The 13153-nt window shown below is 48.5% G+C and overlaps 1 protein-coding gene across 6 annotated transcripts in view; it reads left to right on the forward strand.

Annotated features, from left to right (window-relative positions):
- Nucleotides 1-13153, forward strand: part of CHD3 (chromodomain helicase DNA binding protein 3) — a 57185-nt gene that overhangs the window by 19152 nt on the left and 24880 nt on the right. For 4 of the 6 annotated variants that reach the window (XM_033169335.1, XM_033169333.1, XM_033169337.1 and 1 more), the window contains exons 5-14: nt 3081-3355; nt 6529-6659; nt 7390-7537; nt 8267-8442; nt 9279-9509; nt 9722-9925; nt 10850-11061; nt 12130-12261; nt 12419-12518; nt 12767-12958. In XM_033169335.1, the coding sequence (XP_033025226.1) occupies nt 3081-3355; nt 6529-6659; nt 7390-7537; nt 8267-8442; nt 9279-9509; nt 9722-9925; nt 10850-11061; nt 12130-12261; nt 12419-12518; nt 12767-12958 (1801 nt within the window). The remainder of the gene's footprint in view (nt 1-3080; nt 3356-6528; nt 6660-7389; nt 7538-8266; nt 8443-9278; nt 9510-9721; nt 9926-10849; nt 11062-12129; nt 12262-12418; nt 12519-12766; nt 12959-13153) is intronic. The other 2 variants (XM_033169336.1, XM_033169334.1) reach the window with 2 other exon arrangements.

Here is a 13153-nt window from a genome sequence, read left to right on the forward strand (position 1 = left end):
AAATGAGATCATAGCACAGCTCTGCATAACAACCTTCTTATTGGTTGATTCAGTTCAGAAAATCCTCCAAATCGTGGTTTGGAGGGTGAGGAATATGAAATGGGCTTGCATGCTCTCTTCTCCACCTCTTTCTTCTCCTCTTGAGTCCCTCCTCCATTTCTAGGTTGCTCTAACCATAGTTTGCCATGACACCTGAATCAGACAAACGATGGGTAGGGATGAACCTCAAACTGGTGTGTAGCCTCACTTCAGATCATGGTTTAAAGGTTAGCCCTAGGCATAGGTGGTTGAAGTTGTGGTTGCTCTGGCTTGAACAACCTGGAAGTGAAGGAGGGAAATGGTGTGCAAGGATTGGGTGGCAGGGGTGGAAGAAAGGAGACTTGGAGCATTGTTTGAATTGATCAATTGTCAGTGACTTCCGGGGGTTTTTAGACTTGTCTCTGCAGCTACAGAGATGAGGATCATCCTCCTTGGATCATCCTTCCCTTGGAAGAGGGGAACAAAAAAAGCTTGCAAGTAAAAAGAACCTCAGCAGATGCAAGCCAGGGAGATTTTTCTGTTGTTAGCCAAGATGAAACAAGATGACCTCTTGGCTCAAGAGGTTCTTGGGCCTTACATTTCTGGGAGTGAATGATAGCTATTCCTCTGGAACCCAGATACAGTATGTGTGTTTGTAGCAAATGGCTGGGCTACCCCATCACCAGAAATACAGCATTACTCTCAAGTTGAAACCTGAATTTTTTCTATTGAGTGACATAACACAAAGCCCAGGGCATAAATTGATCTGGAGCTGTGCCCTGGTATATATGATACAATAATAAAGGGAAGCGTGTCTCTGAGTAACTAGCAACCAGTCCCCTTCCTCACATATGGGTTAAGGGAACAGGAATTCTAGGAAGACTTGAGTTTTCACGCCTTTCTTCTGTTACTCCCACTGTGTGTGTGTGTGTGTGTGTGTGTGTGTGTATGTGTATAATAATGCCCTTCTGTAATCTTACCATGCAAGTGAAGAAATTGGTATTTTGTATAGGTTTCAGTATTTTGAGAACTCCATTTCCACTTTTCAGAAGTCTAGCCTTTCTGGCTGCATTCTTAGACTTGAATGTATGTGAAATGTCATGGATGGGTCAGGCTGTGGAGCATGATTTCAGGTGTTTTAGGCTCCAGGGCCTGGCCTATGGATAGAAGCAGCAGGGATCCTGACAGAATTCAGGGCCTGAGCACGATCATGGGTCAGGGTTTGCTGTGCTAGAAATTAACCCCTTTAGAATCTTGTGCATGGCTTTCCCTGTCAGATGGATGAAAGCTTGTATTTATGCCCATTGCACAAGGGCTGTGAATGTCTGCCAGCCAAAATCCCAGAGGTCCTTGTACACTCGAGCCCCAGTTGGTTCAAACGTCGGCATGCTGGTTACGAGCGCTTTGTGTTGACAGCAGATGAAGTGCTGAGGCTGGTTGGGGGCAGAGAGATCAAGAAGATGCAGCATCTGCAGCGAGGATTATTGCAGATGATGGATGTCTTGTGCTCCAGGGTTCTTGGCTGCAGGGATAGAGGGATGAAGGAGGAGAGGAGGTCAGAGCTATCGCCTCCAGCCCTGTACGGCAACATGGTGCTTTGTTTCTGTGAGTGTGGTGTTGGCCTCTGTTGGATTAAACAGAGCATTGGCCTGTTCCGGTTTGGCTGTTCTTGTCTTCCCTTGAGACAGATAAGAGCCAAAAGGAGCAAGCAACTGTAATCCTTGACTTGCTGGGCTATGAGGTTAGCCCCAGGGGAGGGGCAAGCTGGGGTGATTTATGTATAATGCTTTGGTTTGCTCTATGGAATAGGCTGCTTCCATGTTGGACTGATCCTGTAGTCCAACAGGATGCCTCCAGGTTAGCTTCACTTGTTTTGTGGAACGCTAATAACTTTCAGACCTGGAAGGAGCTGCTTTTATTGTTTGCCTTAGATCCCAAATACATCAGGCCACTTCTGAAATATTCCATTCATGTGCTGATTTTGGGAATTTCATTGTTGATTGTTGCTCAGAACCACACACACATCTAAGCATCTCCTCGGTGTAAAAAAAAACCCCAACCCACCAGAATAAAACCACAAATACTTCCATTTCTGTTTCAGTATACCTGAAGGAGCGTCTCCACCCCCATCATTCTTCCCGGACACTGAGGTCCAGTGCCGAGGGCCTTCTGGCGGTTCCCTCTCTACGAGAAGCCAAGTTACAGGGAACCAGGCAGAGGGCCTTCTCGGTAGTGGCACCCACCCTGTGGAACACCCTCTCACCAGATGTCAAAGAGAAAACCAACTACCAGACTTATAGGAGACCCCTAAAGGCAGCCCTGTTTAGGAAAGCTTTTAATGTTTAATCAATTATTGTATTTTAACATTCTGTTGGAAGCCACCCAGATTCTATAAGGTGCTCCAGGTGCTGCACAGTTGCTCAGTCCTCTCTCTAATTCCAGGATTTATTAAATTAAAAAATGTCTATTTCAAAATCATACAAAATCATTAACTGGCGTGAGGATTTCCAGGCTTTATGCTTTAGCTTTAGCTTTGAATGGGATAAGGTAAGGCAACCAAAATGATCAGCAGGAAAAACACAAAAAAACAAATGAAATGGTCAGCAGGCTGGAGCAACTTCTGTATGAGGAAAGGTTGCAACATTTGGGACTTTTTACTTTAGAAGCAAGGCTTGTAAAGTAGGTGACACACATGATAGTGGTACTGGGTTCTATTCAGATAACTTTTATTTCTGTTAGACCCACTGACATTCATGGACCCAAGTTAGTCATGGCCAATAATTTTGGAGAGTCTACGCTGAATAAAAATTGGTTGAATACAACTCCATTGTGCATAATCATCCATAGTATGGAGAAGGTGTTTAGGGAGGCGTTTTTCTCCTCTCATGAGTCTAGAACTCAGGGGCATCAAAAATAGTAGCAAGTTTGTGTGGGGAAGAGTGCTGAGTGCAAGGGCATCAAATCTTCTTTAGTGTTTCTTTGCTAGGCTCTGAAAGGGATGATGTAGGGTAGGGTTTGCACACTTGAACTTACATTGCTGTTTTGTTCCCCCTTCTTCCTAGGCCTCTTATTGCCAAAAAGAACCCCAAGATTCCGATGTCTAAAATGATGACTATCATGGGAGCTAAATGGCGGGAGTTCAGTGCCAACAACCCCTTCAAAGGGTCGACGGCAGCCGTGGCTGCAGCAGCTGCTGCTGCTGCAGCCGCAGTAGCTGAGCAGGTGTCGGCTGCAGTGTCGGCTGTTACTGCTTCACCTGAGCCACAACCGCCACTACCGCTGCAGCCTCCTCCTCAGCCTCCTCCAATCCGCAAAGCCAAAACCAAAGAAGGCAAAGGTGAGTAGCAGGAGATCTCAGGCCTTGCAGAAGTATGTGTGTGCACCCGTGTGTGCGGCGCGCATTAGACAAAGCTGTTGGCTTGATCTATCCAACTTGCCTTTGCTGTGGAAGCCAGACCCTTCCAATGTTTTCACACTGGAGCTTTGGAGAGTGGTGGTGGTGGGCTAGTGGGATACAACGTGCGTGTCTGCCACTGAGTGGCATTGAGTTTGTCACACCAATAACATAAAGAGCCAAGATGTCGGATCTTGTGCCAAGAGCTGTGGGGCTGGTTCTTCACCCTGGACCCAGAGATCTTGGCTCCCAGCAATCCATACAACAGTACACCAGGACTCCACTCTTCTCCCAAAGTACCACCTTTAAGCCCTCTAGTTCCCCACACCCAATGACAGCCTCACTTCTCTGTCCAGTGGGAGGAAGGCATCCACAAGCAAACAGACTCCTACTGCTACCCAGCAGAGGCAGGATCATGTGACACCCAACCAGAAGGACTTTGCTGACTCAGGGGTGTTCCACTTCAGCTCCTTTCCTACCTTGCCCAGGTTAACAGCAGCTGTTCTGTTTCTATGGTGATTGTTTTTTACCACAGCTTTTTTACCTTGACATTCTACTATTTTTTCTCAGATTTCTCAGCTTTCATACTCGCATGCTCTTCTCTCTGGCTTTACACACACACAAAAATTACAAAAACTGTTGCCTACTTATCTTACATGGCTTCCTCTTTTCCCTTTGTTTTTCTGCTGCCTGGTCACAGCACCAGCAGGCAAAGATCAGTCTTGCAAGGACATCAACAGAAATAAAAGAGGATTGGTGAGAAGGTTAAAAAGTGCTGCCAGATAGCACTATTTCCCCCACTGCCTGGGTGGCTGCTGCAGGGCACCCCACAGTGGATTCCCAGGGAGGGTTGTCAGTGGAAGCAGACAGCATTACTGGTAGTGCCCTGAATCTCCTTCTAGCAGAGCATAAAAAGCAGTATTGCTAGCTCAGAAACCGCTGTCTATTACCAGGTGTTGTTGCCACTCTGGTCTCCTGACTGTCTCCAGAGATAAAGATCTGCATTGGAGCAGCACAGTGAGGTTTGAGTGGGCCTCCCTATGCAGAAGGAATGCTGGAATGCTAACGTTTCCCCCCTTGAGGAACAAGTGATGCCATCTTGCTGCTGAGGGGGGTTATGTAGCAGCAGCAATACCCAGGGGTCTGCTCCACTCACATGAATGGCAAACCACATACAGGATTCCAGCTTCTGCTTTTCTCTGCTGCTCAATCCAAGAATTCCTCAGTGAAGATTGCACTGGTTGTGCTGCATGGCTGATGGCACTGCATCCACTACTGTAGCAGCTTCTGATGGTACTTCCTTGGTTCCTGATCCCTGCAAGCTGTCAGAAAATACTAAGGGAAAGGAAAGGTGCCTCCAGCTTGGGGGGGGGGGCATTCTTCAGAGGATTGCAGGAAAATAGACTAACAGAGAAACTTCTATGGGTCCCAAAGATTAAAGATAATGGAGTGAGGATGGTCTGTCTGAGAATGATATGCCTTCATTGCTAAGCACTTACTCCCAAAGTGCCCTGAGATTGCAGGACCCAACCTCAGAACCTGTGCAGCAGATATCTAGGGCAGCAGTATTCTTTTGTTTTTTGTTTTAAACACAAACCTGCTGTCAAGCAAAGCTGTTTCCCTCCCCTTTTTCTAATGTCATCAAAGAGGAGTGGGTGGCTCTTCTACAGACCAGGAGGGACATTAGTGTGACTCAACATTTTTATTCTCTACCACAGCTGATCATGGAGCACCTGCGTTGACAGGTGGCAGCCCTGTCCTCAGTACTGTCCTGACCAGATCATGTTCCCAAGGCACACATGAAGGAGCTGTTTGAGCTTCTATGTCTGAAGCTCCTCTTCTGAAGGTCCTCTCCCATGTCATGATCACATTATCACAGTACGCCTCTGAATGACAGGCTATTGCGTATTGTAGAAAAGGGCAGAGTGGTTTCAAGACCAGACTCATCCTTTATCCCTAAAGTTAATTCCTTGTCCCATCACTCTCAGGAGCTAATCCTGCCTTTCTTTGACCTTAGCCCCTCTGAAGAAGGCTTGGTACAAGCTAGACATGCGGAAGGCACTAAAAATCCATTTCAGAAGCACTGTGCCCTTCAGGCACTCAGATTGCCTCTGTATTTCCTTTATCGCTCTAACCTAGGCCAAAACATGCCTAAGACGTCTCTGATTAGGTGGATCAGTGCATGTATATTGCTAGTTCTTGAGGCACAAAGCTTGCCTACACTGTTTAAAATCAATTTGAACTCTACCAGGGTGGCCTGGTATCACTGCAGCCTTTACTACCAATGCTTCAATATTAAAGATATGAAGGTGTGTGACTTACTCCTCAGCAGATACTACTCATCACATATTGTAGGGTGCATACCTATGCTTTGACACAGGTAGCATTTGATAGGAGTGTGCTACAACATGTATTGCTGCTGTCTTAGATATCTAGCCCTCCTGTTAGACACCTGCCTCCCAATGGACACAGAATGGAACCTTGCTCCCTTATTGTGAATGCCTGTCCTGACCCAGTGTGACCAGAGGCATCCAGCCCTGCTCTTCTTCAGGTGGTTGTGTACCAACTGGCACATGGGGGCTTTGGCTATAATTGTCCACTTGTGCCAGATGTGGAGACTTGTTATTTCTGTTTTCCTAATATTCCTTTTCCCTCCAATTTCTTATTGCGCACACTATGCGATCGGCTTGTTAAGAAATTGGAACTGAGGCTGAGCCTCCTGAGCCAGCAAAATGTTTCATTTTGGTGTCACCTGATCCTGCCTGCTTTAGGTGGTAGTAAGTAGGAGTCCATTCATATAAAGCTGCCACCTTCACACTTGACCAGGATAGACCTTCATGGTAAGCGACCAACACCCCATTCTTTCCGAGAGGAGCGGTGTAGAAGGGGACAGCAGCCAGGACATTTGGCTTCTCAGCATCTGGTAGGGGGAATCTCTTGCCAAGCTCCGCCATCTGTTTGCTGCTTTGTAGCTTCACGGGAGCCAACGTCTTCACCCCAAACGCCTATCTATTTGCTCTTCAAATGTGTGTGCAGGGGGTGGGGGGAGACAGAGAGCACTGAACACATTCATATGACAGCTTGCTTATTTATTTGTTTGTTTATTTCAACAAAAGGTCCAGGCCACAAGAAGCGGAGCAAGAGTCCTCGCATCCCAGAGATGAAGAGGAAGATGAAGGGGAAGAAGATGGCGCCTCTGAAGATCAAGCTGGGCATGATTGGGGGCAAGCGCAAAAAGAGCAGCTCAGTAAGACCCTCTCCTTGTCCACTGTGTGTGAATGCAGAGATTGGGTGAAAAGTGATGGGCGGATGGGCATTGTTTCTATTTGTTTGGTGTTTTCGGACTGAAGAACTGTGCAGTTTTAAAAGAAGACATCACAGCTACCTGCCAAAAATCTAATTTCTGTGACCTGTTTTTGTTATGCAAATGCAGCTCATTTGCATCCCTTTGGCTCTTTTGCTTGCTTTATGGTGCTTGTACTAGTCATGGGGAGGGCTCTTGGACTGACCTTCTTTGCTACCCTTCTGGCTTTTGAGATTTCACCAGGTGCTGCCATAGCCTGCACAATGTTCAGCTTGCCTTTGAAGCCATCCTGCCCCCCCACAGGCATAAGATTTTTCTTATGGGCTATGGTAGGAAACCAGGTTAGACTTTGAGTTTGCATGGTATGACTGGACGTATGCTTGTTTGTTTATAAAATCACTTCTTTTTTCTTTTTGCCCCCTCACCTTTACCTTATAACTGTATTAAGTGATGCTGTATTCTCCCTGCTCCCATCCCCCAGCCATAACTGACGAGGACTGGAGGGCAAGCCACCTCCTTTTTCTTCTTGCCTGCTCCTTGGGGCAGATACTAACCTCAGGTGCCAAGCCTGTCTCCCCCACCTCCCAGCAACCATTTCCTCTCTCCCCATTCCCCCTTACTTCTGCTTCTGTATGGGCCTTTCCTAATGGAGGGCTGCTCCGGTTATGTACAGCATTTGTTTCAGAGTGACGAGGCGGGAGAGCCAGAGGAAGAATCTGACCTTGACAACTCCAGTGTTCACAGCTCCTCGGTGCGTTCTGACAGTTCAGGGCGGGTGAAGAAACTCAAGCGGGGCAGACCTGGACGGAAGAAGAAAAAAGGTGAGTGTGGGCTGTAGGTTAGAGCATGGCAGTTAGGTAAACAAACTCATTTCCTGGTTACAGGATAGATGCAGCTATCAATCACTCCTAACCCTGATGGCTGTGTTCTGCTTCCATGGTCAGAGGCAATAAGCTTCTGAAAACCAGTTGATGAAAACTGCAGGTGGGCAGAGTGCTGTTGTACTCATATCCTCCTTGCAGGCATCTGGCTGGCCACTGTGACAACAGGATGCTGAACTAGATGGGCCACTGGCCTGAGTTCTTTTGGGTTAGAAAAAGACAATCCTACTAGATTTCCCTATAAAAAAGAATGACAGAAGGGGCAAATACTCACTTTCTCACTCAGCTGCCAGGGCAGAAGGGCCGTTTTTCAAGTTTCCTGTTTGTGTGTGGCAAAGAAATTCTGGGAAGTTTCAGCCATGCCTCCTTCCCACTGGTTTGTGTCATTCACAGGCCCCCATAGCCCTGAAGAGGAAGTTTCCATTCAACCCACCTTTCATTGTGCTAATCATCCAGCCTCTTCTCCCTTCAGTTGCTGCTGTTCAGTTCCATCCCCTTTTTGGGATGAGCGGTAAATGCAATTTGTTGAATACCCCTCAGTTTCTAAGGGAGGAAGATGGATGACTCCCAATCCTAGACCTGCCCTGTCCCAGGTAAGGGAATAGGTTGTACGTAGCTCAGGTACCTTCATGCCATATTCTGGTTTCTCCCCACTTCCTGGCCCTGCAGTTGCTGGTGAAGAAGAGGCAGACGGCTACGAGACAGACCACCAAGACTACTGTGAGGTGTGTCAGCAGGGCGGGGAGATCATCCTCTGCGATTCATGTCCCAGAGCTTATCACCTGGTGTGCCTGGATCCGGAGCTAGACAAGGCCCCCGAGGGCAAATGGAGCTGCCCCCACTGTGTAAGCTGCTCACCTTTCTTCCTTGTTCTCTGCACACTAGCACCTCCCACCCCGTGTCTCCCCCATTTTCAGGGAAAGAGCTTGCCTGTTGTAGCCCTTGCTCTGGTGCCGTTCCCACTTAGGAGTCCAGGATGCTGTGCTAAAAAATATATTTAAAAAACCAAAATATCAAGCTCTGAAAATTCAGATTCTGTAGCTGGAATAGATTGTGCAAAAAACAATGAACTTGCACTTACTAGTTCACCTTCTGAGTGCAAACAGTCCTTTCCCTCCCTTTGTTTTAAATTAGTGCTTGGGTTAGGGATGGTGGGAAAAGAGGGACTTTGGGGGGTGCTGTGTGCATAGGGACAAGGAGGCAGGGGCTGGGGTTCAGTGGAAGGACTCTGATTGGTCCATTCAGATGCCTTGTAGTTTCAAAACCCTGGCATATTCTTGTACCACAAAGACTAATGCAATTGAAGTGGAGATTCTTGCTCTTCTGATGATATACTAGGAACCCAGATCCTGCTATTATTGGCTGCAAGGATCTGGATCTCTTTGAAAAATTTTATTTTAAAAAATATTTAGCACATGTGCTGCTGAAGCTAGTACCTAAATTAATTTTTGAGAGCTACTCTGGGCCTTTTAAAGCTGTGACACTTCTACATACTTCATTTTCCTTTGCCGAGAATTCAGGCTGTGTAGAAACAGACACCCATGAGTCTGAAATTCATCAGAATAGTTGCTGGATAGGCTCTGGCTTCTGCTGTTTGCAGCTCCAAGTGCTCCTACTTGCATGACGCCTATATCATAATCCAGCTCTCTCTCTCTGGGTGTGTCGTGTCCCTCGCCTGCAGGAAAAAGAAGGGGTGCAGTGGGAGCCAAAAGAGGAGGAAGAAGAGTACGAAGGGGAGCTGGACGATGCTGAGAAGGAGGAGGAGGACGATCACATGGAATACTGCCGCGTCTGTAAGGACGGGGGCGAGCTCTTGTGTTGTGATGCTTGCATCTCATCCTACCATATCCACTGCCTCAACCCGCCGCTTCCTGAGATCCCTAATGGGGAATGGCTGTGTCCCCGTTGCACGGTGAGGGCACTGGGAGAGAGGGCATCTGCTGGATTTCGGGGTGGGGGAGGAGTGGCTGAGCTGTGAGAATTGGGTAAGAGAGAGAGTCCAGCCAATGCATTTACTTGGCAGTAAGGCTCACCGGTTACATAAAGGATTGCCTTCTGGGCAAGAGGCTTTGGTGGGTGGCCAGACTCCCTGTGTCTTTGACACCTTCTCTTTCCCACCCCCAGTGTCCCATGCTAAAGGGACGGGTGCAAAAAATCCTGCACTGGCGATGGGGGGAGCCTCCGACACCAGTCGCTGTCGCCCTGCCACCCGATGCCAACCCAGACGACCCACCACCCAAGTCTCTGCAGGGGCGTTCCGAGCGCGAATTCTTCGTCAAGTGGGTCGGGCTGTCCTATTGGCACTGCTCCTGGATAAAGGAATTGCAGGTACAATTTTGACTAAACTTGGGACTGAGGCAGCTCTGCCTTTGAATGAAACTCCATGCCTTGTCAGAGAGTGCGGGATCCCAAAACTGGAAATGAATGATGGGATGACAGTGCTGTCAACAGCACAGAGGGAGAGCTTGGAGTGTCTGGGCATTTGAACCCCCCACATAGCACCATTCAGTGTTTGGGCAGCTTGATTCTGGTCTTTGTCCTGCCTTTGTCCTTCAACATAAACTTAAATCAGTGTTAGCGCAACCATGGGCTGGGGTGAACCTCTTCATTCCCTCTCTTCTGCCCCCAAGGCCTGCCACCTCTCCCTGGCACCTCTTGTTTGGGGAGGCTCCCAGCACTCCAGCTCCAGCAGTGTTGTTCTGATGTTGCTCTCTGGGCATGGGCAGCCAGGAAAGGTGCATTGACAATGATGATGAGGCAAGGAGGAGGAGAGGCATCATGGCCCAGAAACTTTGATGTGACCCCTCACATTGCCTATTAGACAGCTTGTGTAGTAGAGCTGGGAAATACCTTGGAGAATCACTGCCAGCCTGACTGCAAAAACCACTCCGGTTTGAAAGGTGGTATTATTAGAATGGGAGAGCAACAGCAGCAGCAGCAACACATGTCTGTCAGTGCCAATGATAGCCAGAAGTCCAGTCTCTGTGTCCCACCTACTTCTAATGACTGAGCATAGGGTCACCACCATCAGGGTATCCTGTGTGTGAGCCTCCTTCAATCATGTCACTGGCCTCATCAGAACCATGTGTGCTATTGTTCTTGACCCATCATGGTAGAGGCTAGATGGGGTGTGGTCACAGTGGGCTTTCTGTACCAGCTTTTGATTCAAATCTTTATATTTCTCATTCCCTTTTACTCAATTTCTCACCTTTTTTCTTCCCTTTCTCTGCCCCCTCCCCCCACAAATCCCAGCTTGAGATTTTCCACCTGGTGATGTATAGGAATTACCAACGAAAGAACGACATGGATGAGCCCCCGCTGCTTGACTATGGTTCTGGTGATGACGATGGGAAGAGTGAGAAGAGGAAGAACAAGGATCCTTTCTATGCCGAGATGGAGGAGAAATACTACCGCTATGGCATCAAGCCTGACTGGATGACCATCCATCGTGTTCTAAACCATAGGTCAGCTTGTGTGTGTGCGTGTGCACGCTTGTGTGTGCATATTTCATCCCCTATCACAATGATGCCATGGCTCAAGGGTGGTGAACCTACAGCCCTCGGGCCAGATCTGGCCCACTAACCACTGCAGGTGGTCGACAGGCATTGGCAAAACTGAGCTCCCCTCCTCTGCAAAGGCAACTCTTTTGCTAGAAGGTCTTCCTGATCAGGAAACAGGAAGGCATACTCCATCCTGTTTCCTGAGCATTAAGACCTCCTGCCAACAGCACAGCACAGGAAGGAGAAATCCTTTGTAAGGTCAACCGGTGGGGCTTTCTTCCCCATCACAATGAACCTCTCTCCTCTCCTCTCAGCCCAGCACTGCAATGGGGATGAGTGTAATGCATACATCCTAATGCAGTGTGTGCCACCATATGTGATCTGCATGTGTTTGGTTTGTGCGTGCTACATATCTGGCAAGTGTGTGTGTGTGTGTGTGTGTGTGGTGTGCATACATGCATGCAGCCCTCGGACATCGGTCAGTTTTGAATGTGGCCCCTGGACCCGGGAAGGTTTAGCCGCTTGTACCATAGCCCACGGCCAGGGCACTGTTAGTCCTGATGAGACCTAGGCATGTGTTAGCTGCTTTGCGGTGGGCATTAGTAGGGAGTAATTGAGGTATAGGTGTTGGCAGCCTGGCCACTCCTGGGAACCCCACCTTTCTTTAAATAATATTTAATCTTCAAGGTTCTGAAAAATAAAATGGATTTGAACATGACCTTTGTGGTTTCTGCAAGAGAATTCTTTTAAAAGATTTCCCTATCTTCATGATACTCACTGGCTTAGCCAGTGTGCATGCACACGAAAGCTCATACCAAGAACAAACTTAGTTGGTCTCTAAGGTGCTACTGGAAGGAATTTTTTATTTTATTTTGTTTTGACTATGGCAGACCAACACGGCTACCTACCTGTAACTTAATCCCATCAGATGCCTTTCGGTGAAACAGAGTAAGCAAACCCAGTTTGTGTGTTTTGTTTTCTTTCTGCTTCTTTCTCTCTTTTCTCTTTGCGCCGTGAATTTACTGCATGCAGCATTGACAAAAAGGGCAACTACCACTACCTGGTGAAATGGCGTGACCTTTCCTACGACCAGTCCACGTGGGAGGAGGATGAGATGTCGATTCCAGACTATGAGTACCACAAGCAGGCCTATTGGTTTCACAGGTGAGGAAACCATGAGGGTGGCGGTGGGGAAGGAGGCACTGAGCAGGGCAGGAGTGAGCTGCCTGGCCCAATGCACCCTGAGCCATGCCTGAGATTCCTGAATGAGACACAATGGGGCCTTCCTCTCTCTCCACCCCCCCACCCCCCCACTCTCTAGAGAGCTGATAATGGGTGAAGACCCTGCCCAGCCCAGGAAGTACAAGAAGAAGAAGAAGGAGCTGATGTCAGAGGACCCGCCCAACTCCCCCACCAACGATGTAAGCTCTGGGGTGGTGGCTAGCAGTGCGGCCACTCCTCTGCGGTGCTGAGCACCCTTGACGCTGCAGCACTAGGCTGGGAAGGGAGTGCAGCCTGACAAAGAGGAAAGCTCTGTGCAGCTGATGGGCCCAAGACATTTTAAATGGGGATCACTGCAGGGGGTGGTGTCCAGAAGGGAGCGAGCCTCTATCCGTGTGCGTGCATGGCTCTCACCTCTCTGCTTCTCTCTCTCCGGACATCCTTGCAGCCCACAGTGAAGTATGACAGCCAGCCACGCTTCATCACGTCCACAGGGGGCACACTGCACATGTATCAGCTGGAAGGCCTGAACTGGCTGCGGTTCTCCTGGGCCCAGAGCACAGACACCATCCTGGCGGATGAGATGGGCCTCGGCAAGACAATCCAGACCATTGTCTTCTTGTACTCACTGTACAGGGAGGTAAGCCAGGAGTGGTGGCCTGGGCATGTTCACTCTCTTTTCTATTGTCCAAAGTATGTGAGTCTCTCCCCGCCCCCCACTGCCCCCGCCTCCTGTGGAAACTTAACATTTACATGTCATTGCATGGCCCTTTCCTTATACTGTGACTCAAGACTTCTGAACTGGTTTCTTCCTTTTCTGATCATGCGCCTTCCC

This window comes from Lacerta agilis, chromosome 14, assembly GCF_009819535.1.
Source record: "Lacerta agilis isolate rLacAgi1 chromosome 14, rLacAgi1.pri, whole genome shotgun sequence".
Classification (NCBI taxonomy): domain Eukaryota; kingdom Metazoa; phylum Chordata; class Lepidosauria; order Squamata; family Lacertidae; genus Lacerta; species Lacerta agilis.